A 27,365-nucleotide genomic window follows, 5' to 3' on the forward strand; every position below is an offset into this window, starting at 1 on the left:
AGCTCTTTTGGCTTGGTGACTTAAGCCCCAGTATCTTTTGTGCAGACAGTACCATCTCTAGAATACAATGATTTAATCCACCTCCTGAGCAGACTGTATAAACTGTATAGTGGGTTATACGTTTTAAAAACAGTAAAGTCATGAATGTTTATTGATTTATTCAATAGTTCATTGAACAATTAAAAGGTACTGTATTCAAAATGTCAATAAGGTGCAAAATGCATAAATCGGTACAAAAAGTACAAATGTATTTAACATAAAAGAGCATCTCTTGGTCAGCATTTAAATATTAAAAAGATCACCGTGGTAAATCAAGACAATATTTGACATTTTGCTGCTTACTATAGACCATGACTTCTGGAACTAATTCTCCTTAATATAGTTTCAAAGTGTACTACATTTGACTGTTTTATTTCTTTCTGATGAAATCCCCCATTCCTTGCTTGTTGATACTTGCAAACTTAGGTATATCATTAACTACTGTACATGGTTAGATCTGTAGAACCCGACATGGCTCAGTGAGATTTTTGTCTTGTTCTGCGGGGATTTTAAAAAATGGAGCCTAAAACAGTAAAGAAGCAACTGCTTTTACCCAAAGCCACTGTGGTATTGCACAGTTCCTTTCAAACAGGACAGAACTGCATGCTTTTGAAAAATGGCTGGGTGCATGACCACAACTCTGTAAGACCTACCTGCACAGAAGGGGCCACAAGGCCTTTTCTAGGGCAGAACAAAAAGGAGAGATTGTTGCAGTCTCCTTTTTCAATCTGTTTGGATCCTTCATCATGTACTACAGCAGGCTCTGCTCAGATCAGTTCATATGGATATATGTAAGTATTTCTGGCATTAAAATGAGTTTATATTCTGTGTTACTTGAGGGGGGGGGAAAAGGAAAGTGAAGTTTAAAATTCATTGTAACATTCTCGTGTTTACCGAATTATATACAGATATATTGTTTTATTCAATTTTCTACATATTACAGGCCAAGGTAGCATAGATACATTTTGCGTTTAATAAAAGTATTGGAGCTTGCGTTTTCTGTATTATTCTCCATTACATCACACCAAAGTTTGGAAAAATAATCCAAAGAATTATACAACTAGAAGTCCGTGACATTTCTGATGAAACAATTCCCGGACGACTTCGTAGTTTTCGTTTTTCTGTTTTAACCTGTTTTCTAGTAAATCTTGTGAAGAGCTGACTTTTTGACTGAAACTTACAGTGTTACATTGTCTCGCACAGTAGTTATTGTATTAAATTGCTATAATTTCTCAATCAGAAGATTCACAAGTGTGTCCCGAAATTCCCCTTAATAGTTAAAATTCTCACACTGCTTCATAGTGTCACGACATGCATATACCATGGTAACCAAACTGACTTGTACATAAACGTGGGAGAAAAAAATATCTTAATTTCCACGTTTGACTAATGAAGATATTAATATATCGTCGATTCATGTAAAGACGAGTATTTACTATTTAAACTCAGAGCTATGAATAATAAAGGGCTTGCAAATATTATAGGTGGGAATATCGACTATTAAGATCTGTCATTTTTATTCAGCACTGAATTATACACCTAGTTTAGTTACAAAGTCTATTTTGCATAGCTCTTGTAATTCAATTGCATAATAATCCCGATATTAAATTCACAGTTTATAATTTCATTTTCCGTAAATCCCCGTGCTAACGCAACAGAATAGTTTTTGAATTTCGTCTTAAAACTATGGGTTAAGAGGCAGACTGTTCTTTACGTACTCTGTATGTGTTTGTCTGCTAATTTGGAAGCATTTTAGAATCTTGATTTTGAATTATTTTAAATTAAATTGATATTTGACCGTATGTTAATTCAGACAGCCTTAATATACGGTGTGTGCATACGTTAATATCCAATACTTTACGGTTTAAACAATTAATTCAATTTACGATTACTGCCGTTAAAGCTCTGGTTTTTAATAGCTGCTGCGTTTGCAGTTCATTCATGAATTCCTCAGAGGCTGCGGATTGTCGTTGTCATGGTATCAGTCATCCTCATTTCTGCAGGGAGAGAAAGGGGATCGTGTGGGCCATTTCCCATGTATTCTATACTGTTAAACTGCAATATCTTAAAAGTACATTTCTGTTAAACCACCAACTGTATAATGGATTCAATGGGCAAGCTGTCTCGATAATAAGCAATATGCTAAATGCAGAATGCAAAGGGATAGTAATCTGAGACGTTATTATTTTTAGTCAAGCCGTAGTGTCGTGTGTTTCTTAGAGACAGCTGGTGATCGTAAGGCTGCATAACCAGTTCAAGAAACAATTGAGACGCAGTGGTCTGCGACCTGTCAGTGTAACTTTTTTTTAAGTTCATTGGGTTATTTCAGAATGCACGGAAGCAACGAATGCAACTGCCTGGCCACATCCAGCTATTCTGAAAAGGACCAGACTTCTTTGACAAACGGAGGACGGAAGGTTGTAGGTGTAAGTAGTAGAAAAGTTGATGGCCTACGATTCATACAGAGACACTTCTCAACGGGCACGAATTTGCTCTCCGCAAATACGGTGTAAACGGAGCCATGCTTATATGGGGGAACTCGAAAACAAGAGAAGGGCGCCATCATTACTTCGACGGGAGAAATAGAAACTCAGAAATGTTTATTTCTTAAACTAATTAGTTCCTTGATTAATGTGTTTAATTACTTTTAAATGTATACATGTTCCTAGTCGAGACGTACTGTACGGAGCTTCATAGTTGTATTTTTAATTGAATTTGAGCATTGCAAGAGCAGTTCACAACTTAAATGTACAAAATCATCGAACAGCACTATTTGTAGTCTTTTTTTGTATTACCACTTTTGAATTTATTTTTAAAGAAAGAATGAAATACGTCACATTATTACGTAGTCATTTTAAAGTGCTTAAATGCTTGAGCTTTTCTCTCCTACAAGTCAATTCAACTTTAAAAACAAAACGAAATTAAATTTATGAAAGGTACTAAATGTTCGTGCAGTACAAATCAAAAGTAGACTTCTTTAAATCTTAATTGTGTATCTGTAATACCATTGCTAGAATTCGTTATAGTCGTTAGTCAACTGCACAAACCCCTCTATATCAGCGCTTTGAATTGGATATAAAAACTCTTTTCGGTTAATTACTAAAGATTTTTTTTCTACTCCACTGCCAGACACCCATGGTGCTAGTACAGTATATTCTGTTATTCCCCAGAAACATAAATAGCATAGTATATAAGTGGAATGATTTACTGCAGTCTCTACTCTAACCAGAGGACAAATATTCCTCATATACGATATAATATCAATGGAAATCTTTTGTTGTCATTCTAGTATAGAGGTGGCACTTGCCTATATAAGGCAAAAGTTAAAGCCATGCAGAAAAGTAAAAAAAAAAACATTTTAGCTGACAGTGTGTGGAATTAACCATTAACTAGTCATTAGGGGAGGGGGCATTGCTGAGGCCCTGGGTTAAATTCCTTGCCTGCTCCTTGTGTGCAGTTTGTTAGGCTCCAGCTCCCACACGACCCTGTATTGCATAAAGCAGTTAGAAAATGAGTGAATGAACTTGGAATGGAACATTTTTTGCTCCTTTGACGAGTTGACTTAGATCCACCATCTCAAAGCATTACAAATAGTTCTATCTCACTTAATGGGAGAACTTGATTTGAAAATGCATAAGCAGTGCTTGATGATGATATTTTGTGGATCACTGTTACAGTATGAGTACATTGTATATTCTTTTCAACAACAAAAAAAAATGTTCATGAAGAATCTTTTTCTCTTCCTGTAGAACCTTTCTTTTTCTCAAGAGAGGTACAGGTTGTTGCTCCGTCAGCTGGAAGAGCTCAGTATGTCCAGAAAATGCACCAGGAGGCCAAAGGTATTCAGTTTATTTATAACTTTCACTCCTCAATGAATTCTTAGGAGACCCCAAAGGTGATTAAGTGCTACAAAGCTTCACTTTAATATTTTGACTGTAGCTCTTCAGATAGTTAGCAATTATTAACCAGCTGTGAGCAACTAAATTTGCTTTCTGATGGAGTAAGAGGAAAAAAAAGTTTTAATGTCTCAGATAAAAATGAGGAGACAGGTCCCAGTAGAATCCTAATAGCAAGACTAAGAGACTGAATGGACCTTAAATTGTCAATAAAACGTTTCTTAGATTTTTAATGGTATAAGGTACATTTTGAACATTTGGTGAAAGGTTTGGCATGAAAGGCTGGACTTGCATATCCAAATTGAGATTTTAGATTTATTTGTTTTCCAGCAATCACCATTGCCTTGTCACGTTAACTCACTAATGTGAAGTACCGAAGCAATGAAATGAAACCTTGATAACCACAAGCATGAACAGTTCCATGACAAATTGGCTAGAAGTGGGAATAAAAATACATTTAAGTGTAAGATACTGCATATTTGATGGGCTTGATTTATATTTTTACATAGAAATGGAACATTTTACTACATAAAGTGGTTAGAATGGTTACAATTTTCATTTGCTGAATTTTTAAAGCATCTCGGTATAAAGCAACATTTTTCAATTTCACTGGCTGTTTCAGTAGTTTCATGAAAAAAACAACAAATGAGCCAATAAGTCTGTTTTAATGTAATCTCAAGTGCTTTTTAACCACAAAACTGTGTATTGGAAAAGTGCAGTTTTAGCTTGTGAAGTCTTTCACAACAAGTAATGTTCTTACACCTCTGCTATTTGCATATTCACATTGAAAAGCTGTTTGAAAGCTGCAAACTTTGGAATCTAAAATTCGAAAACTTATTAAAACTGTTAAAAACAAGAAAAACCACCTCGATATTTTAGCCATCGCTTTAATATGGTGATCTATACATTGCAATCAATACACTTGTAAAAAAAACTTTTTACAAATTAAATTAAAGATATTGTATTTCAATCCAGTACATTTCAGAATGTTTTTTTTTTCCTCATTATTAACAAATGTACTCCTCTTCTGCTGGGGTTCAGTGCATTTTCCATTGGCTCATGGAATCCCATATTCATTTGAGTTTAAACTGCTCTCTATTTTTAATGTGATATTGTTAAAGAAATTCATAGCTGGCTAAAAAGTGCTCAGTTTCCTGTAAAGACTTGCATTTTATTTTTTGTCCTAGATTTTCCCTCCCAAACTCCATTCAAGTGAATATTCGGGACCTCATTCCAACAGGGGTTATAGCAATTGGGAATCTCCCTCATGGTAGGTTGATCTGAAACATGTTCAGTGGCAATCCTTTTTAAAAGGCTTGTGCATACTATACCACAGATACTTTATATAAAACAGTGTTATAGTCTTTTATTAGTTGACCTGTAAATTTCAACTGGTTCTTTAATGAGTGTGCAATTATTTCTTTTTACCCATTAGTACAGAATATGAACTAATCCACTTTTGTTTAACCTACAGTATATGTTGCTCATGCTGAACCCCTTGTAAAACATGCATAGCCTATTCCATTTAACCTTTAAGGTAACTTCTGGGACCATATATTGGAATCATGGCAACCAAGAGATCATTTCGATGTGACTTGCGATATTTAAATCAAATACACTAATTTAGATCATTTATAAAATTTGTATCACTTTGTGTATGTATCCTATTTTTGCAGGATGTGCAATATAGCACTATCCCCCTCTCAGTTTACATTCTTAATGAGTTTTTGTAATGTACTTTCAGTTCACGCAATCTGCAAAATCAGCAAACCAGTCTGGTGAACTGCACAAATTCAATAACCTACTGCAACTTGATTAGAACTAAATGCTTCACTCCATCCCTCCATCAAAGAGAAAATGGCTTTTTTGCACCCAAGGATATACCTCTCAGATTACATGAAAGAGAAGAAACAAGGGATGTCCAAGAAAGAACCAGTGATTCTACTGCCTCATCAGGCCCAGCCAGCTTTGAAGAAGTCAGGGGCAAGTGTATTACAAATGTATCAACAGACAAACACAGGAATATCAATCTGGACCTCACCTCAGATGATAGTGATTTATCAGATTACGAAAAGGGAGATAGTACAGTTCAAAACTGTAGTAGTCCAGTTACACTCAAATTGCGACCAGAGGCATTTGATGATGATGATGATGATTCTGTCCTGAATTCAGACTCGGACACCCGTACATTTTCCTACCCAGAGTTTCTCCCTGCATCTTTACGAAGTTTAGACAAAGCAGGATCCTTGCTTTCATTGGACAGCATAAAGAAATTACACCTGCAAGACTCTTCAGTTGCACCCATAGTCTCTCGTTTGATACAAATGGAAAAGATGCAACAGCTGACTATACAAAAGGAAAAATCCAAGATGAGCCGTTCCCGACCTGGCACTGCTGCTGGTTCTATGAAAAGTAACCACAAATTTGAGATATTGGGATCTGGAGGGCCCCTGTCAGAGAACTTTACTGCTTCTGAAAGCAGAGCTTCAGAGACTTGGTCTTCTTTCTTCAATTTAAACTATCAATCCGAGTTGTCAGATTGGAAAATCTCTTGTAATATAAGGTCTAAAAAGAAACATTCTATGAAACGACCAAAGACTGCATGTGAATCTAAAAAAAACTGCATTAAAAAGGCAGAATCAAGTACAAAGTCAGTTCAGGTTAATCGACCACACTCAAGCTCTGTCGTTACATGTAGGAATCAAACCTTTTCCTCCATTAAGCTTACAGGGGCAGTATCTACACAGGATTCCTCACCCTTGAGGACTTCCAGGAAATTGAGAAGACCAAGATCGTCAAAGAAAGTAGGTCTAAGCACACCTGTGTTCCCAAGACAGACAAACTGTTCAGTCCTGAACGGATCTATGGGAAAACTAAATCTATGACTCGGTTTTGGCAACCTACAGCAAGAAAAATTAAAATTACATGAAACAGGGACAGTAGCATGGTGTTTGGATCAGTGTTTAAACTGTGAATGGATGCTATGTCACTTTTTCCTTTTAAAAACAAATGGATAAAAAATACTAGCAACAGCATTGTGGGAAAAATATTGTGCTACTAAATAATGAGGAAGACTGTTTCAATTAAGTTTTATTTTATGTTCAATATGTGATAAACTTTCATGCATTTTACAATGGAGAATGAAAAATACTTAATATAAAAATGTACTTTTAATTGAAAAATAAGTAGTTTGCTGCAATGCTTTATTACGTCTCCATTCTTCTCTGCACAAACATCATTCCAGCGGAGCCACTTACCCTGAAAGAGAGAAAAACTTATTGTATTTCTCATTAAATTTCCCTGTGTATTTCTACCAAAAGTAAGAAAATATTACCTGCACAGTGCTGATCGCTGATACACCACCAACAATAGGGGAATTTTTTTTGTTGTATTTGGAAATAGTGTACAAATCTAGATGTATTCTTTCCAGTTAGGTTTGGCATTCAGGTACAACGTGAATAGGTATTTGTGCAATAAATATAGAAATTGTATTTAGTGACTGCATCAAAATGTATCCTGATCTGGTGGTCCAAAATCAAGAATATAAAGTAAATGGAGAAGTGTAAAGAAATGTCTTTTAAACCATAGCTTGGATTATAATCTGAATATCTAGGTTTCCGTTAACAGTCACAAGAACAGCGACGTGCTTTAGGCCTTATAGTTTTTCAAAATCTCATGTCCTGCATTTCTAGATGACGGTCTATAGTTGACATGGGTATTTCCAGCTCATCAGCAACATTACTCACCCTTTATCCTTTAAAACATTCCCTGATAAGGGCAACACAGGGCACGCCTTCATAAATCTCAAAATGCAGCGACTGAAAAAGCTATGTAAATGTTCTTCTCAAATGTTCATAGTGAAACTGGATGTGGTGTCGCACTGTAGGACAATGTCATGAGTTTTCTTCTGGCTTTAGCACTCTACCATTTGAAAACTTACAGAAGAAAAGCTAGCAGATGCAGCTGTGCTCTTCTGCAAAAAATCTGGTAGTGTCAAGACTATGTATCTTTCTCTCAGTATTTGTACAGGTTTCACACAACCAGTGAAAAATCATTACTTTCCTGAAATCCTGCAAGACTGTATTATTATAGCCATGCCTCAACCCAGCTGCAAAAACCTCCTGCTGACAGATTAACCAGCATATATCACAGTATATACACATGTAAAAACATCCCAATATCAACTAGTGAAAGGGGCCATGTTTCTTACAAAGCAGGGTATTCTGATCAAAGTCCTGGAGGGCTGGTGTAATGTCTGTAGGACATTATTCCAACTTAACTATTAACCTAAATTAGCTAATTTGTTTGAAATAAATGAATCAAATTAAAGCTTGTTTCAAGTGTTGGCTTTTTAAAGAGAACTGAAAAGTCTGCAGACACACTGGCTCTCAAGACAGAGACCTCCCTTCTATGAAACGATAATTTCACGTTGCATCTGAAAAACCACAGGTTATTTAAGAAACCACCTAGAGTGTGCATTCTTGTAAACTGAGCCAAAATGTTTTCAATATATAAACATTCAGGCTACTAAAATTAATCCAATTAAGATGAATGAATTTACTGCTTGAATAAAGTATGTTTATAGAAACAGACAATCATGTAATTTACACTTTATCACTCTAGATCAAAACCTTATAATTATCTAATTTTCTAGTTTTTATATCTTATTTACTTCTTAAAGGGAAAGGGTAGCTACTGCAACCACGTTTACACAACCAAGGACACAAATTCAAGCAATTACATTTTACAGTAAAAGGGTTAACAGAAATCTTTTTCTAGAACAGAAACCTTTGTCCAGGTCTTGGTATCCTTGTAGTCTTCAAATGGGCTGCACCTAGGATACAAAGAACACATAAACGAGCATCTTGATGCATTTTTGAAACAGGTTTATATATATATGAATTGTAGCAAACCTATTCATAACCTTCCGTATTATATTACAACTTCATTTGCTAAAATAAGATTGTCCTTCCAGAACATCAGGTTACAGAAGTGAAAATGTAAGATTTTTCCAAAGAGTGAGTGTGTGTGAGGGTGGGTGTGTGGGTGGTTTAAAAAATTTGAAGACCCTGTGGTGGAAACGTGACGAGGTCAACTGCCTAAGGACAAAAACTGCAAAGGTAAATGTGAAAGCAAGGATACCAAAGGCAAGGGTAACTGCTGTGAATGCAGCCCTAGGTAAACTCAGGAAGTCTGTAAAACCCCACCTTCCCGAAGACAGAAAAATCAAGTTGTCCTAAATTTTTTACCAACAGTCTGTCGCTGTGTTTTACTCTCATTTCCCGGAGGTTTGGATTGCTTGTAATGCTCAAAGCAGAGTTCATGGAAAAAGAGGTGAACTTTTCTCCCTTACACCAACAAATGGTGTCAGTATTTACGGACATTTTTAAGTTAGCCGTAAGCATTTTAACTCATTTAATGCCACATGTTTTATCTACACATGCCATCAGAAATGACCTTGTTAAGTAGATGAAGGCCTTGTCTCTTTCAAAGCAGAACCACGGAGTAGAGGACGTGGACTGTGCCTCCTGGCTTGGAAGCTTTACTTGATTTCATTCTCTCTCAGCGACCAGAGGGAAAAGTGAGAAAACATCACAAACATCAATTAGATTAAAAGAAGCAAACAGCATGTGATTGTCAGGTTTAACCAAACATTACTCCTCTACACCACAAATAAACTGCAACTGAGGTCAACTCAAAGCAAAAATCTGTATTTTCAAGGTTTTTTTGGCCACCTCTCTTGAATTAAGTGTTACGGAAAAGCTGTTCTGTCTGGTTTAAAACGGAAAGCTATAAATTTAAAAACAGGTTAGTGCATAAAAATATCACCACAAAAATATCTTAATGTCTACAACCGTTTTTTCCACAGAAGACTTTATTTTATGATGTTTTATGATGCATAATAAAAATTTACAGTAAATCTGCATGGTCCACTTGACATGCAGGGAAGTCTACTGAGATTACAATAAGCAAAGACAAAATTAGATTGGGCAACACTACACTTTTGGTTCTTTTAAAACCCCCAAAATGTTTTAACAGTACAAAGGAAAAGGTAAAGAAGCAATTACCGCTTAAAACAAGCAGGTGTATACTCAAGAGCAGAAGGATTATGCCTGTATTGAAAGACAACACGGTCACATAAATGAGAAAAGTCAAAACGACAAAAAAGTCTGTAATCATAAAAAGTGCACACTTTCAATGAAGTTAAATGCAACTTTTTAAAACTAAGACAAAATGCCCCTTTAGCCCTGACATGCATTTACTAAAAGAAAAAACAAAGCATTTATGTATGGACTACACTTTATTTTGAGAAAGGTGTGAACACTTCTGCAAAGATTTGAAAGATTTTATAAAAGAAGCAGTACACTGAAGGCGCCATCATCCATCAAAACTTCCCTATTTTCCCCCACAGTAATTGGTTTGTTGGCTGTACACCTTTTGCGTTTGCAAGCCATTTTGGAGGGAAAAAACTAAATAAAAACAAAAACAAACCATCTGCACACAGCTTCAGGAGGATTTGCATTTAGACACATGCATGAGGCAAAATGCCAAAAAGCCACTCTTCAGAACAAACTTGCCACTGTACTAATTGGTAAGAGCACCAGTGAAGTTGATGGGTTTAAGCTTACCTTCAGTGTACTGAAAGTGGTACACAACCTGCTTTAAAAGATGAGACCATCCCTGCAGGCAGGCTCAAGTAGGACAGACCCCCTTCGGCACAGAAATACACCAAGGGCATGCTGCTGTGGCCTGCACACATACACCTAGGAAAATGTGAATATAAACAGCATTTACGCTGGCCTTTTCACAGAAAGACTGGTTGCCAGAGCTGCACGAACAAACACATGAATATATAAAAATGTATTGATGAAACAATACACTACATAAAAGATGTGTACAATCATTGAAAGCTTTTTGTCTTCTTTGTGCAGCCTTGGCAACCCATAAACCTTCGCTACAATCAGAATCTCAACAATACAATAATTTATGTACAATAATTATATCTTCTGCAACAATTACCTGCAAGGGCCCAAGAATAAGCCGTTTTAAAATGGAAGGAAATAAAAAAAAAATGGAGGAAGATCAACCTTTAACAATTTCTAAGAACATCTGGAATGACCAGTAAGGAAATGAAAACTTGCCAACTAAATTGGGCCAATGGTCAAAGGGAGTAAATTAGTCTTCCTGGTCATCTGAGAATTCTTGGACCCCTACTTTGGTTGTATTTCAGAATAAAACAAAAATCTGTGGGTCAAAAATAAACATTACTTAAAAATATGGTTGCTATGAATCCTTCAGTCTCTGTAGCTATTTTGTGAGACACAATGTACTTGTTCTGTTGTCAGATCTTTTCCTGAATGAATGGGTGCTGAAGTGCCTGGTTGATGCTGATTCTCTTGGCTGGGTCAAGCATCAGTATCTGGTCCAATAAGTCCTTCAACTGGATAACCTTCTTGCGCTGATCTTCTGGCAGCCGCTGACAGCCAATCATGTCAGTTAACAGGTCCTTAGTAGGGTTAATGGTGCTCATCACTGTAACCTTCTCCTGTTTGGAGAAACACAAACACAGGTTTATGAACACAGTTATCGAATGCACTATAACTGGAACTGGCAACAGGAAACAAACTATGGGAGATGTCAAGGACAAAAAGTGTCCAGACCAACTAAACATAGGATTGAATAAAAATACAAAAACTGGCATGGATGAGAAAATACATACCCTTTCAGTCACTTTATCTACTTCTATGTACAGGAAGTTCAAATTTTGATCAAAGTGCTGGTCCTTAAACAAGCCTTTCCTGATCATCTGTGGAGAACAAATGCATTTTGTTTTGCACACAGTGTACAAACATCTAAAACAGGTTTTATCTACATAAAACATGGTTTTCAAAATCAAAACAATGTTTATTAACCTTCGGTGTGGAAAAGTTGGGACTACAGTTGCAGAACAGATCTTCATGCTCTCTAAAAGTAGATGCGATTGCTGCATTAAAAGTAGGAACTATTCATCGACCATTTTTACTTTAAAATTTGTGACTACAAATACATACTTGTTCATCAATAAGAATAAAGGACATTTGGATACTAAAGCAAAATTGTACTTCTTCATCTGTAGCAGTTATTAAAACGTTAAATAATCATGATAAGACCAGTGTGTTTCACAGACTGTAGCTATTCTAAGGTGCACATATCAAAAGCTTCTATCCAGGACAGAGATCCTAAAAAAAGGAACTCTTGAAGCTATGTTGTTTCACAGATACTAACCCCACATTTTTCACATTTCATAGTTCTGATTGAAGCAACCACATAACGGTTTTGAATATATCGATGCAACTGTTTTGTCATCAAACTTATTAAAACAATCAGGAATTCAGAATTTGCACTTCAGAACTTTCTGATGGTTATTCTTACCTTGTTAGGCATTTTTCCCTTGAGGTCCATTGCAAGTTTCAACATGTGGTTGTTCGTTTTGCCTGGAAACAAGATCTTCCCAGTGTACAGTTCATAGAGGGTGCAGCCCACAGACCACATATCAATCCCATAATCATATGGTTTTCCAATGACTGCAGAAAGATACAATTAAATATGTTTATCACATGATATTTTTAGCACAAGATTGTTTTAAAAAGGATTTATTGATAAAACGTGGGTTTTACCAAGACTACCAGTGTTGAAAAACAGTAATGCAACAAAACTACTTACTGATCTCTGGTGCCCGGTAGAATCTACTAACAAGGTATGGGGTGATGTCATTATCTGCCACATGGGATGCTGATCCAAAGTCACACAATTTAAGGATAGTTTTAGATTCATTGACCTGTTGTGTAAAGACAAATGTGCAATGAACTTTTAATTGGTTTAAGAATTGCTAGGGCATTATGAGGAGTACTATATACATTTAATAAATCAAATTAAAATAGTAAACCACTCAGGTTGAATACATTTAATGAAATTTTTATATGCATCACTCACAAGAAAATGCAAACACAAATACAGATCAAAATCATAAGATGTTTTAAGTTTGAAAAATAATAAGCTGTTAAGAGTGAAAAAGGAAATCACAAAATAGCACCAGGTATTAACCTCCCAGAGCATTAACACAGTCCTGGCAGCTGATGCGTCTGCCTCTGGATAAAGTGCTTGGCCATGTTCTTGTCACTCTTTCTGTAATTTGGACATGAAGTACAATTCTTACAGTGTATTTCTGTCAGATTTTGAACAGAACAATTCCAGATAGGTTTGCCATTATTCATAGCAGAGGAACAGTTGAATTAAAATTGCTAAAACTGTAAAACTAAGTACTAAACAGAGAAACAGGCATTTGTTTTTGTCAAAGAACAAGTAATAGGTTTATTCCATGCTGAAAAAAAGAAGAAAGAAAACAACGTTTTGGCCGTGGAGCCTTCTTCAGGTGTGAGCACCTTTTTTTTTTTGCCAGATGACCTAAGCTCAGTATTTTATCTCAAAGAACCACACTACTAAATCAACATACCCAACTGCTCCCTTTTTAAAATGTACATAATGTCCCCAATGAGCTGCCAACATAAAACAGGTTGTTACTTTTTTACTGTGCATCAGTATATTTACACAAAATAGTACTCCATGAGGGTATCACAAACTATCTAAAACAAGTAACAACTACCAACCTGCAAGAAACAAGCAAACTTAAAATGGCTTTGCTGACAAATGCCAACTGAAAACCTCTATGTATTCTTCACAGAGCCTCAATCAAGTGCAACTTGTAGTCATCAGTAATGGCTTAAATATAAAGCTCTGTATAAATCAATCCAAATTATACATCTGCAATATGTCTTCCCTATCAGAAACTATCTAAAAAAACTAATGAAAGGCATTAATTTGAAATAATTTTCTCCAACAATATCGTAAATACTACTGTGACCCTTAACATAAGATGGAATGGCATGTTAAAGAATGATTCATCTTGAAAGAAAATGTTGCTTCTTTAGGACTAGGAGCACGCTATATACGTTCTATACTGAATACACTGTTTTCAACGGACTAGTGAAGTCAGCATGGTAACTCTTGGGACATACGTCCTTGGAACTTAATTCAGTTGTTAGGTCAATTCACTACCAAGAGGTGGCATCCATTCATGTTAAAACTCCAAAACCAATTACACTTTTTCATTTTTGAAACCAAAGATAAAACGCCACTCCGCTGCCAAGAACTTCAGCACACAAACTTCCTGAAAAACATCATCAACACAGACTATAACAACTACAATACAGATTTTAAATAATGTACCCATCGTGAAATAAATATTAAATAACAAAACAGACTAGAAGACAAGTACAGGACTGTGCAGTATACTCACCAGTATGTTGTCAGGTTTGATATCGGCATGCAAGATATTGCATCTTTTCAAAAGTTTCAGAGCCAAGAAGAGCTGCTGACTGTATGATCGTACTGCTTTAATATGAAGGCCTACATCCTTCCCATACTTCTTCAACACTTCCCGCAAATTCATGCTGAATAAAACAAACAATTAGACAATTACACAAACCCACATATAAATAAGTCACAGTAAAGGATCATTTCCAGATCCTCCTCCACATTCAAATGTCTGCCCCTCGGCAGTAATAGTGAGAGATACAACCATCATAGGAGCCCTACATGACAGCTGCAATTTATCCAACTATAATACCAGAAAAAACAACTTTACAGCCTGTTCCATTAATTCCATTAATGGAATGCCATACTGCTCAAAAATTAAAACAGTATATCAAGCAGAACCATAGCTACACTGTTGAAAATTAGCACAATGGCTCTAAAACACAGGGAAGGTTGAGACTGGCAACACAAAGTCATGCTAGATTGTTAAACTTAGTAGTTAAAATAAAGGCTACTGCCTTATTTTCACTTGCCACTTCCAGATGTAGCACAGCCAAACCTATATCTAAGACTGTGTTGGTATGTATAAGTTGAAAAAGTAAAATGTACTGCATTAAATTTCTATTAACTATTCTGTTCCATGAAAAACAACTTAAATACAAATGCAAGAATTAATTAAATTTATTTTTAAGTTTTTCTCATTGCAAGAAAATTAAGTAGAACTTTGTTAGACAATTGATATTCAAAATAATAGGAAGTGTTTTAATGATGCAAACACATTGAATGACGCCTAGAACAATCCAATTCGGAATTGTAGATGAGGATTAGCGCCTAGGCACGGCTGGTTTGAAGGGTAGCTACCTCACTAGCATACTGTGATTACGATTCCAAACCTGCAGAGATGTAAAAATCTACAGGGGCTCATTAAACAGATGCCAATTCTCCTGAAGGCACTGCGGGGTTCAGTTTGAAAAACCAATGACATTATGACAAGTGCACATGGCCTCCAACTGTCCCATGCTGGGATAAAGGGATAAAGCAGAGCTGCTTGTACCATTTCCATTACAAAATCAGAGAATATGAATATTGCTGACTACAAATATATAAAAAAAATTCACACAATTTAAATTTACCATTTAACTTTAAGGACAGAGCAGATATCTAGAGTGCATTTCACAAGAAAGATGCTCCCCATTACCAGTAACACTCGTTCAAAAGTATAGGCTATATTAAAAATGACGGCAATCAAACTAATTATATAGTCTGGTTAACTGAATTCTAAATAATTGTGCTTAAATAACTTACATAGTTAAAAAATGGTTTTAGCTTCAATTCTTCCTATCATAAAAATATTAAAAAACTCTATACTTCTAATAGTGTGAAAGTAGTAAAGACAACTTACCTGAGGGGCTCAAACACTAGACAGAGATGCTGCTTGTGATAGAAGTGTCTGAAAAGTCGCAAGCAGTGAAACTTATCATCTGGATCAGCATCATTGAGCTTTTTAAGAAACTCCAGTTCCTTCAGTCCAGTCTTCTGCCTATAATGACATGTAATGATTTACAGCACTTATTATTTAATACTATATAGGTTAGTGGTTCACAGCCTTGGTCCTGATGAGGGGGGTACATTGTATATGCTGGTTTTCATCCCAGGGGAGCAACACACAGCCAGTAAAAACCGATGTCTTCAATTCATCTGCTTGTTTGTTTAGACTTTAAGTTTTCCTTTTGCTGTATTCAGTCCTGATTTTCAAAAATGACATACTCTAAGGATTCTGTTTTGTATACTGAAGCTGCTGGAAGCATTAATCATTCTCAAAATGCTTACCTTTATTTCTCACTAAACGCTTTAATATGTGATCAATTTAAGATTAACAGACAGGAATGAATTTACCGAGTTCTCCCCACAACGAACACTGTTTGCTTCTTCAGAGTCTCAATTGGTTATAAGTTGGGCAACACACCTGAAAGAGGGCACTTAAGAAAAACACATTGCTACAGTGTTCATCCAAGTTATTCAGCGTACCAGGAGTGGAAATTGAAGCAACTGCAGCAGGTGTAATGGCACCCCGCCTGTAGTTGAGTTTTACATTTACTGCTTGTAGATAATGTCCATTATAGAACATTGCCATCTGTCAATTGGGAATGGCTGCCAATGTACAAACAGTACTCACATGAGCTCGTTGTTCCTGATGATTTTCACAGCCACCTCCTGATTTGCTCTAGCCATGTCTCTGGCCCGCACCACATTACTGAAGACCCCCTGGCCGGTGTAGCCATAAACACCATAGCGCTTGTCCAAAACCTCTCCAATATTCACGCCTGTAGATGTATAAAGTTCAAAGCGCTTATTATTACTATTTTCAAGTGTGCTCAAACATTGATACTTAAGAATAAAAGTCCCATTATACATTGTAAACAAAATGTTGACATCATGCTCACAAACTTTCCAAGGTCCTCCAACCTCAAAATGCATATTAAGACATGATGTTTTAAAAAAGCTGTGAGAAATAAGGAACATTTACAAAAGATTTAGTAGAAAAAAAAACATGGAAGGAGCAGTAAGGTCATGTAGAGTTAATGCCGTTATAAGAAATTGCATCTTCCAACATTTGTGAAAAGACTTTTAAAATGGCACCAAATTGGTCTGAGCTTTTTTCTTTGCAAAGAAAGTCAGTATTAGAATAAATTATAAAATCAAATGCAAGCTCAACTTTGCCCAAGTTAATTTCTTAAACACTAAGAAGATGATTAATTGATCTTACGGTAGTAGCCTTCTGCATCAGTCCAGTTATCCCTGAGATTCGGGTTTTCTTTGAAGTCCTTGCCAATACCAGCAGCACGAAGTCTTGCACTCTGTTAATTGTACAATTCAAATTATTGCCTCAACACTGAATATGCCCCTTGTGCGTTGAAAAATTGAAATACCACAATTTTAATTTATTAAAGCAAATGGAGATCACAACAAAATATGGTCTATTGGATGATGCTGGTTTACAGAAAACTCAAGTCATAACTAAAACAATCAGAAGGCCTAAAAAACACTCAAGGCACATACCAATTAATTTTTTTTAATTTAGAAGTGCTGTTCAAAAGAATTAAAATTCTCTAGAAAATTAAATTCCACTGAGCTAACATCAAAAATACTTACATCAAAATATGCGGCAAACATGTCATCAGATTCTGTAAACATATCTGGAGCTAATGGCTTCTTTGGATTTGATCCTGGAAAATACATACAGAAATGGTCAGCGGTTTCCTTTTTATTCTCTAATAACAGAAAGAACTCGCTGTTCTTAAAGAAAATTGAACTGTGCATTCCAAACAAAAATGTAAGTACAACTATATTGAAAAGGTGATCCCAAAACATTTCATGCCTACAGTTATGACATTACCCTTTGTTCTCCTGAAATAAATTTCTTTTGATGGTTTAGTCTATCACTATCGGAAAATTATACTTTTTTGTAGCAGGTACACTAATATTTTAATCGGCAGGCATGAAATAGGCAAATTACTCTCATTAATTTTGGTCATGAAAAGGGTCAGTTAACAGAGGTGCTACTGTAAAAGTTGCCGGCTAATAGCATGTGACATCCACTGAAATCAACACCACTATCTGTGACATGCTTTGTTCCAGGATTCAAACACTGTCTTGTGGGATTCTGTCCCACAGCAGGATGTTCTTTCGGTCGACTGTGGACAAGCATGGGCCTGTTCACTGGTCTCCCAAATACACGCCACACTTTATTCCACAAATCTTCAGCAGGGGCAGATTTAGTAAGTAGGGCACCCACAGCTTAATCTGTCACATTCTCATCTCGCAAGAAAACGTAACACCATCTAATTTTATTTCAAACATCAGCGAGAATGAATGTTTAGCTACCTCCTCATAGTTGTACTGCTCACGGACAGGTTGATGTGACATGGCATTTCTGATATAGTGCAACTGGCAATGTAAAACCTGTCTGACTAACATACGGATGGCAAATGCATTGTTCGCTTGATGATCAGGGTGCTGTGGTTCCTTTCAGTGTTCTTTTTCGTGGGGCTCAACATTCAGTTTAAATCACAAACACTGTGCCAAAACAAGTCTCAATAATGAGGCAATTTAGCGCTTATTCAACAATCACTAGAATTTCACCCAGTTACAAATGATCAATACCCAAAACCTTTGATCGATACCTCAAAACCATATATTCACTTAAAAAATTGTAATACATTTGTTTTCATGCTCAGTATGATTATATGCCTGTGCCAAAAAAGTCTAAATTTAAGGATATTTACAGATGCATCAACACTACATGAAAGTGATGCTAAGTGTGTTTTTTTTTCCTTTTGAACCCTGCTACAAAATATGTCCATGAACAAATAAACGACAAGCAAATAAAAATGAGATAATCCGAAAATATTTGGTCTGGATCCCAACTACAATCATTTCAAGTTCTTCCCACAACGTTTACGCCTATGGGATCTCACAGAGAAGCAGATAATGTTACCACTGCACAGAAGAGCGTTCTGCTTGAGATATTAAAGGTTTGTGCTCGATTGTTCAAGATTTTAATTTATTTTTCTGCTTCACGAGTACAATATATACAATACAAGACAGCAGGTGTTTAAAAATCCTACAACAGATCAAACTGATGTGCAGCTGTTTTGATTATGCATTGATCTACCTCTTCCAGTTTTTTTCTGACTAACTATAGATCAGCTAGATCAACTCTAGAATTAGAACCAAAAGATTTTTAGTTTTCACTCTGAAAAAGAAACTACAGTCTTATGTTAAGATGCGATTTGATGTTTTTGGATCTGGAGAAAAAAAGGCACCATGAGATAAGCAATCTCCCCTTCCCCACTAACCATCTTTTTCCACAGCGATGAGGTTGTGCTTGGCTTTGACGTTGGCCTCAAAGGTGTCCACGTTCTCCCTCTCATACTCCTTAACATCAGCAGCTACTCGCTCCAGGATATCATCGGGGGAAGGAGAGCGGCTCCTGGTGCTACTCTGGGGGCTGCTGGGCTCCGAAGGAACTGACATGTTGCTGTCCTCGTTAACAGATTTGTATTTCTGGAGAAATACGGTACAAATGTTCTGTCACTTTATGACGTGCAGCTGTTTGCTTTTGCAATGTGTTCAAATATAGTACAGCAGCACACTGAAATTACTTGGGATGCTAAGGATGTTTCTTAGCTCAAACATTTCTACAATGCTGTGCAAGTGTGTAGAGATACAGACCCAAGTGTTCAACTCCAATGTCTTAAAGTAGCCAATTAAATAGAATTAGTTAACATAAGTTAGAATGTTAACTATCTGAAAAGACAGAGAAATCTTTTATTACCATTATCAATAAGGGCATCATTACAATCAATATTATGCTTAAAAAATAAGTGAATGAGATTATCGGAGATGGGTGGCATTCATTCTTGTTTGTAACTATAATTACAAAACTAAAAAGCAAACCTCCACTATGGCCTGTCGTTGTAGCCTCCTCTGTTCAATGACAGCTTCTTCATCCTCTTCATCCACATCATAATCTTCCAGACTGAGAAAGAGAAATTAAGTACCAAACTCAAGACACAGTTATGCAATATAGTAGGATACTCAGTCAATAACATATGATTTCCTAAACTATGTACTAAACGTTAAACCAACTAGAACATCTGTAGGATCACATGCATAGAGAACAGCTCATAAGCACACCTTAAGTAGGAAAAGTGCTTCTCCAAGTATCCAATTGAAATGTTTAAAATCTATAAGCCTTACACTTCATCTGAAGAGGATTCCTGATCAGCTTTCATTCCCTCTGAAAGGCTGCCTTTAAACTTGTCTTCCTTGTCTCTGCTGCGTCTCCGCCGGCGATCTCTGGACCCTGATCTCCACCTCGGTCTGTACCGGCCTAGCCTGTCTCTATCCAGTGACCTAGAACCACAAAGTCTGCATCACAATCGGAGCCAATGAAACAGAGCGAAGCTGTATGACTGTATGTTTTTCTAGGATGAGATTAAAGGGAGGGGAGAAATCTGAAACTGCAACAATTTACAAATGTCAAGCAAAGAGATAAAAACCCATTGTTTATAGGACCAAACTATCTGTCTTCTGGAACCAAACGTTAGAACACCAGACCAGTAAAATACTTTACTATGAAATTGCAAATGCATGCAGGTAATTTCACATCCTAATTAGAATTTTTACATTTTACGATCCTAACAAAAGAATGGGACAACTTATATCTTTAATACAAAGACATAGAAGACAGCCTTGGCAGTTATTTTAACAGCTAAGAGGACACAAGATGCAGGGATCAAACTTTGTAGGAAAGTACCCTATTAAGAAATCTGAATGATACAAATGTAGTTTTTGGAAGCTTAATATTGACAGAGTCTCACTGCAACTGCAAGTCAGACCTATAAATGACCTCCTATTAAAATAAGGATTGCACATTCATGATTAAGGTGGTTCTTCTGTTCTGAAGTTTAGCACTCAAAATAAAAAATAAACATCATAGTCCTACACATCACTAGTCCGACTAAATTCCAATAATGGTGCTGTCTTTCATTTTGGAAGGAGTGAAGCTGGCTAAGGAAAACGTTTTTTTTTTTAAATAAACATTTATGCACAACACATAAAAAGGAAAAGGATATACTAGGAAAAAGGAAATACTAACTTGTATTTGCCAATCAAGTCATGGTCTATTATAAGGAGATGAGCGATGCTCATCGTAACAGAGCATCTACCTGCCCATGTGACTATCTCTGTTATTGAAAGTTTTTATAGAAAATGTTTCCTCTGACATCTATATACCGCTTTAGAGGAATACGACAATGCAAGACTTGCAGCAAAATCACAAGAGGAGGAAACCCCTTGCAAAGCTGGAACATGTTTTACAAGAATTTACCTGCACCGAATAATTTCTTGTAGGAAATTTACTACTTAACCCCTGAGCAGGAAATCTTTTTCAGGAGGATTTCTAGGAACACTGCCAGCACTAAAACGGGCCTTACTCTAGTCTATCTGGTTCTTTACACAGTTTAGTGACAAAACCATACGCCCATTTTCCCTGCATTTTAACAGATCCAAAACACTCCCTTCCCATTTGAGTAAAAGTCTGACCTCATGCAATGTCAACATTTTGTTTCTGTGTAGTTTTATTGTGTACTCTTGTTCTCCAGGGGTTAATATGGTCTTTTTTGTATATTGGGTCATTTATTTCCTGGGAAGAAATGTGGGAAATACATCTGGGTTGATGGGATTGGAGAAAGTTTAAAAAAAAAAAAAAGCACGCACCGCCTCCGGAGAGGTGATCTGCTCCTCCTGCGCGGGGATCGGCTGCGTCTCAGCGGGGAGCGAGACCTCCTCCTCAGGGGGGACCGGCTCATCCTGCGCCGGGGGAGCAGGGGACTCGTGTCCCTCCTCCCTGGCGGTTCATCCCGCGATCGCAGCCTGCAAAGCAACAGGTGAGCTGCTCAGAATCCCCACGACTAGCAAGGGGGGAAAAAAACCACAGATAAACCTAACACTAGCAGCTGTAATACAGGAGCTCACAACAGCGTTCGTTTGCAAGATACTCCACCATCACATGGAGAATTACATTTCCGTAATGCACCCTTTTATATATTTAAAGCAGGCACTTCCTTTACACATTGCAGAAAGTGAAACTTTCTAATTTAAACAAAACATGGGAAGACAAGATCAACTCAATTTACAGGCTTGAAAGGAAGAGCTCATTTTAACACCCACAATGTTTAAACGCCGTTTGATTTTTTTTATCCGCCAGAAAGGTTACTCACTAAAACCTCTCAAAATCTATGAAGGTTACAAAAGGAGATGCCATTTTACTGGTCTTCACAGGCTGCACAACCCCCCGGAAAAAAAAAAGAGTGCTCACAACCTCTTCCACAATGAAAGAAGGAAGAAACGCACCTGACAGGCGAAAGTCTCAGCCGGTCCGATTCTCGTCTCCGGCGATCCCCTGAGCGACTCCGTCCTCTCCTAGCTGGAGACTTGTTTCGAGAGGCAGAGCGGCTCTGCTTTGACCTCCTGTCCGTCGCCTGGGTGTTCAAGGAAGGTGGCGACCTGCTGCGCTTCAATGCCCTCTCTTTCCGCCTGGGGGAAGAGCTACGTCTTTGCGGGCTGTGTCCACGTTTTCTGCTGGGTGACCTGTTCTCCTTACCAGACGAGGCGTCCTTAGAAGGTGACTTGGCTGGTTTCTTGTCCTTGTCTTTCTCTTTCTCGGCCTCTGAACGCCTTGATCTCCTCTCCTTGGACCTGGATCTTCGTTCACGAGATCTACTCTTTCGGTCAGGAGACTTGGATTTTCGACTCCGGTCCCTGTTTTTGCCGTCACTGGAGGGTGGAGGCGATCGCTTACTTGCTCGGCTTTTTTCTGCTTCACCAGCGGGTGAGGCGGATTTCCGGGCTCTCTCAGCTGAAGAGCGCCTTCTAGTAGTTGGAGATTTTGATTTCCTGGCCCTCTCTTTAGACCTCGCGGGACTTTTAGATCGCCTCCTGTCCTTAGATCTGCTCCGTGCTTTTGTCCTATCTTTGGTACCACCTTCAGTTCCACTGCTCTTACTTTTCTTCTTTTCTGATTTATGCTGTTTCGCCCGGTCCTTGGACTTACTTCGACTCCTTCGTTTTGAACTAGATTTATGGTCAGTGGACTCTCGTTTGCTTTTGGAGTCCTTGACTGTCTGTGACCTGCCCTGGCTTTTGGGAGTAACAGCCTTGGCAGGGCCTCGCTGTTCCCCATTACGTGCTCTTTCTTGAATCTCCCCTTCCTCTTCCGAACCAGAGTTATAACCCTGCAGTATCAAACCCATCCCAGACTGGACTTTCCCTTCCATCAGTTCATTGTCAAGCTCTGCTTTAATCATCGCCCTCTGTTTCTCCAGATCTTCTAAGACTGCCATGTCATCCAGCTTGGGACGCTTTGAAGGAGAAGCACCATCTTTGCTTGTGGCATTAACAGAGGTGTTTGGGCCACTGTCCTTACGCTTATGTTTCTTATGTTTGTGCTTGTGCTTGTGTTTCTTGTCCTTATCTTCCTCGGAGGAGTGCTTATGCTTCTTGTGTTTGCTCCGATGCTTATGCTTCTTCTTCTTGTGTTTGCTGTGTTTGGACTCAAGCTTGTCTTCTTCCTCCGATACGTCTCCATTCTCTTCGTTTCCGCTTTTCCCAGAGCTTTCAGCATCCTCGCCTCTGTGGAGCACAAATTTAAACAGTAAATGTCTGAGTATTCACAGACATATTATTCAAAACATTTTAAGATCTTTTACGAATTTGATGACTTGAGTTTTTCCTAAAAAAAATGAAAGAAATAACTAAAACTCCTCAAAGCCATTTTCCTGGTGTCAAGTTTAAAGACAAATGAGGTACTACAGATGGAAACAGAATATCTTTTACACAAATTAGGTTTTTAAGGAATCTATCGAAGTAGACCAGAAAATTAAAATAGTGTTCTGGAACTTGCTTTGCCCTGTCCTATAATTTCTTCTCTTATTAAAATGCACAGATTAGAAATGTAATACATAAATATGTACTGCAGGACTAGTAAATCCAAATTTGCGCTGCTCATCTAAGGTATGCCGCATATCTTTACAGGAGACGTGTTTTTAACTAGCGTGACATTTTGGCTGACCCAAGTTTCTAAACTGGTAGCGTCAAGTGCAAAGGTTTAATTTAGCTTGGTTTTAACTGAACAAAATGTTCTTCCTCTAGCTGACTCCAGCCAACCCAAATCCATCTGCACTTCAATAATAATATTAACTCCTTACACTTATATAGTGCTTTTGTGGACACTCCGCTGACAGTGCTTTACAGGTAATGGGGACTCCCCTCAATCACCAATGTGTAGCCCCCACCCAGATAATGCGTCAGCAGCCAAAGTGCAGAACTAGGCTCACCACACACCAGCTACCAGTGGGGAGGCAAACAGAGTGATGAAGCCAATTTATAACTGAACACCTCCACTGGGGAGATTATGAATGAATTCAAATCATGATACAGCCCTGAACTTCAAATGTGAAGCTTATTAGTTAATTCACTCGGAAGCCCCCGAGCCATTTTTGTTTCTTATTGCGAAAAGCAGAACCAGAGTTTGGATTGAGGCTGCCCTGCCAGCCATGTGGGTTACTTATGTGGCAAGGCAAATACACCCTTGATGACCTTTAAATAAAGCTCAACCTAGTAATGACAGACCTTGTGTGTTATCGCCTGGGCAATCAATCCCAGACCGGACTTCTAATTTATAAAGGCAAATGTGGGAAGATGAAAAAATTCACCAATGGGATTCGTTTCTGAATTTGTTTCAAGAAAAGGTAGACAATTTAAATGAATGTGCGACACAATATCAATCCTGGTTCTTGCTACAAACACTCACTATTAAAATACGTTTAATAAACGTGAAAACAGAACCAGAGGAATGCGGGTGTCTATTGCTAGCTAGGGACAAATGTCTTTTTTGCAACCTCCATGTTCCTAAATTGTTCCTGCTCTGAAGAGCGTCATTTCATTTTCAGACCATGTTCATCTGCTAGTGCACATAGTTGCAGTCTTGAATACTGGCTAATAAAGTCAATTAAAACAGTGGGTAAACATTTTCTACATCATCTAGGTGGGGCTACACACTGGTGGTGGTGGAGAGTCCCCATTACCTGTAAGCACTTTGGGTGGAGTGTCCAGAAAAGTGCTACATAAGTGTAAGGAATTGTTTTTATTAAAGAAACAAGCATTAGTACCCAACCTAAAAACACCACCTCACGGATTCTACACTAGAGAATTCACTATTAAAGAAAACTATCACTTCATCGCATGACTGTTTAATAAACATACATAAGATAGTCAGGTAGTTTAGACATTAAAATAGTGATTACACTTACTACAAATGGAGGGCACCAATAATTTTTGTGACCACAGAAAGACTGCACAATATACTATATACAATTACTATGTTACAATCATCCTTTTTCACATCTCTAGATCTACACAGATCAGTCCCTCCGAATATAGCAACTAATAAATGTCATCATACTCATTTGTGTGTATATTTAGTGTAACTCCACAAGTACGTGAATCAAAATACTAGAACACAACTGGATAACACAATTTGTGGCTCTGATATAATTACCAGACCAACTTAAAAAAGCCCCAAGTTCAAATTGTCCACAAGTTTCAGGAGGAACTATTGTCTTGAGAATGTCTGTGCATGTCTTCAGCTTATATCATGAAATGTATAATCATACATTTCGCCTATTTCAGAATATTGTCATTTTTGAAATCTGGGTGGCTCTTTTTAAAGCTAAGCGATTTCGAGATCACGTTCATTTCTTAAAATTAACCAACCATAACGCAAGTTTTGCAGGATTTGGAAATATTGTTGTTACATGCTTGGTTGGTCTTGAACCAGAAACGTGCATTTACAAATGTATTCCTATCCATTTTTTATTGATCGATTTACTTATTACATTACAAACAGTCTTACCATGATAAAAAAAGAACAGAATTAACCAAACAGGTAGTATATAAGGTCACTTCACGTGAAAGACGCGTGAAAAGAGCGCACTTTTCCTTAGTATTTTTCTAAACCTGCCCAACTGAATTACTAGAGGATTTTAGAAACTAAGATCGCTCCTTTTCAGTGGTCAGACTGAGGTTCGGGGTGCAAATTATTGCTTAATTAAAAACTTAATTTAACAGTTTCGATTGTTAAAAACCTAACACCGCACACTTCGTCAAAACATCAGCGGTGAGGAATAATCAAACTTTCAGATTTGCGCCTGGTGAAAGAACATTCCCAGATCGCCTTTGTCATCAATTCACAATCGAAATGATCTTTACTGAAACCCATTTAGTTCTGTTTTGCATAAATCGGTCCAGGTTTCTGCAAAGAAGAGCGGGGCCATTGATCTGCAGATAAGAACTGAGGCAAGAAAACCGTCCGCAAGACACCTGGATAAGGTTTTGACGTTTTTTCAAAATCGAAACCCATAGCTAAGGTTAGCAAGTGACGATCTAACTCCCGAAAAGTTTTTTTTGGTTAGGTTCAGGCAATAGAAGTATCCCCAATCTGGAAGAACCGACCAGTTTGCGGCTTGATTCGCTTTACAGGCGTTAATAAACAATCGCTGGATTATTAAATAAATCGTTAAAAACCCGAGAAGTTACTGATATGGATTGATAATATAAGAACCTCCGGGATGCTTTAAGCGTAAACACCAAATCCATGATTTTCGGAAGTTGTGATCATCTACGTTAAAACGGCCTACAAGACGGCAAAAACAAAACACGCTCTCTAGTACAAAAAAAACGTGGAGAGGACCGAAGTGTAGGCCCCGATTTTTTTTTCTGCTTTTGAAAAAAAAACACAGATCGCGTCGGCGTGCAAGACGTGAGCAATCATTTGCCCGAAACAAAAATAAAGGCTGAATCCAGCTGCAGGGCGCGAAGCCACTTTGTCGGATGGAGGCACGGTGTGCTCTGTTGTTTGTTCAGCACAGCAACACGGTTACTAACACAGCAGCGAGAACAGACACCCGCTGGGTGGCGGATCAACTATCCGGCCTCAGTTTTCTAAGCAAGTTCTCGCCGTTGGAGCTCGTCCGTGTGGCAGATGGCCGTTCCCACGCTTTATGGAAGATCCCGATTTCCGAAAAGCGAATGCGTGTCGATTTCCCCTATCACACAAAGTCAAAGTTAGCTGTTTTCAACCGGGAACACTGTACTATCCCCCCCCACGTTTCCCCATCTCGCACGCACTTACGAAACACAAAACTAAGAAGCAACAACACGTCTGTGAACACCACTGCTTCACGTATACATGGAAAAAAACCTTTACCACCGTCGCCACCCTACCAAAACCCCGACATTTAGCATTTCGTCCTCTTTTAACGTACAAAACTAGAATATTATGGTTATTTCTTACTCTAGCTCTTTGCCACTGTCCAAGCTCTTTCCGTCCACCTCCGTCTCCATGTCGGCCATTTTCATCAGCGAGTGCGGCGACTGCGTCTGCGCACTCCGCGCACCAGCTACAGCAAGGGAGCGTCGCGGTATTACCACCTCAACTTGAGTCACCCTCTA

At 37.8% G+C, this 27,365-nt stretch overlaps 2 protein-coding genes across 8 annotated transcripts; one reads left to right on the top strand and one right to left on the bottom strand.

Moving 5' to 3' along the window:
- Window positions 1–122: 122 nt before the first annotated feature.
- LOC148657457 (uncharacterized) lies at window positions 123–7,368 on the top strand. The gene is made up of 5 exons (XM_088643755.1): window positions 123–830; window positions 2,369–2,465; window positions 3,789–3,878; window positions 5,123–5,205; window positions 5,680–7,368. The coding sequence occupies exons 1-5, from the start codon at window positions 556–558 to the stop codon at window positions 6,818–6,820; spliced, it is 1,686 nt and encodes a 561-aa protein (XP_088499881.1). The 5' UTR covers window positions 123–555; the 3' UTR covers window positions 6,821–7,368.
- On the bottom strand, window positions 7,008–27,342 carry LOC148657458 (serine/threonine-protein kinase PRP4 homolog). Of its 7 annotated transcripts, none has more exons than XR_015940972.1 (17): window positions 27,208–27,342; window positions 22,209–23,486; window positions 21,573–21,728; window positions 20,052–20,207; window positions 19,749–19,830; window positions 19,148–19,355; window positions 17,442–17,515; window positions 17,056–17,146; window positions 16,465–16,612; window positions 15,691–15,828; window positions 14,272–14,425; window positions 12,639–12,753; window positions 12,348–12,499; window positions 11,656–11,742; window positions 9,393–11,481; window positions 8,724–8,769; window positions 7,008–7,193 (listed from the first exon to the last, which is right to left on the bottom strand). XR_015940972.1 is itself a non-coding variant. In XM_088643752.1 (15 exons), exons 1-15 carry the CDS (start codon window positions 27,270–27,272, stop codon window positions 11,278–11,280), a joined length of 3,108 nt encoding a protein of 1,035 aa, XP_088499878.1. In that variant the 5' UTR covers window positions 27,273–27,342; the 3' UTR covers window positions 7,008–11,277. The 7 variants fall into 7 exon arrangements, 1 of the variants encoding a protein (XP_088499878.1); XR_015940973.1 differs by having other exon boundaries at window positions 8,677–8,769; XR_015940974.1 differs by having other exon boundaries at window positions 7,008–10,048; window positions 10,565–11,481.
- Window positions 27,343–27,365: the final 23 nt, after the last annotated feature.

Source organism: Lepisosteus platostomus, chromosome 8 (assembly GCF_059453375.1).
Source record: "Lepisosteus platostomus isolate fLepPlt1 chromosome 8, fLepPlt1.hap1, whole genome shotgun sequence".
NCBI classification, from domain to species: domain Eukaryota; kingdom Metazoa; phylum Chordata; class Actinopteri; order Semionotiformes; family Lepisosteidae; genus Lepisosteus; species Lepisosteus platostomus.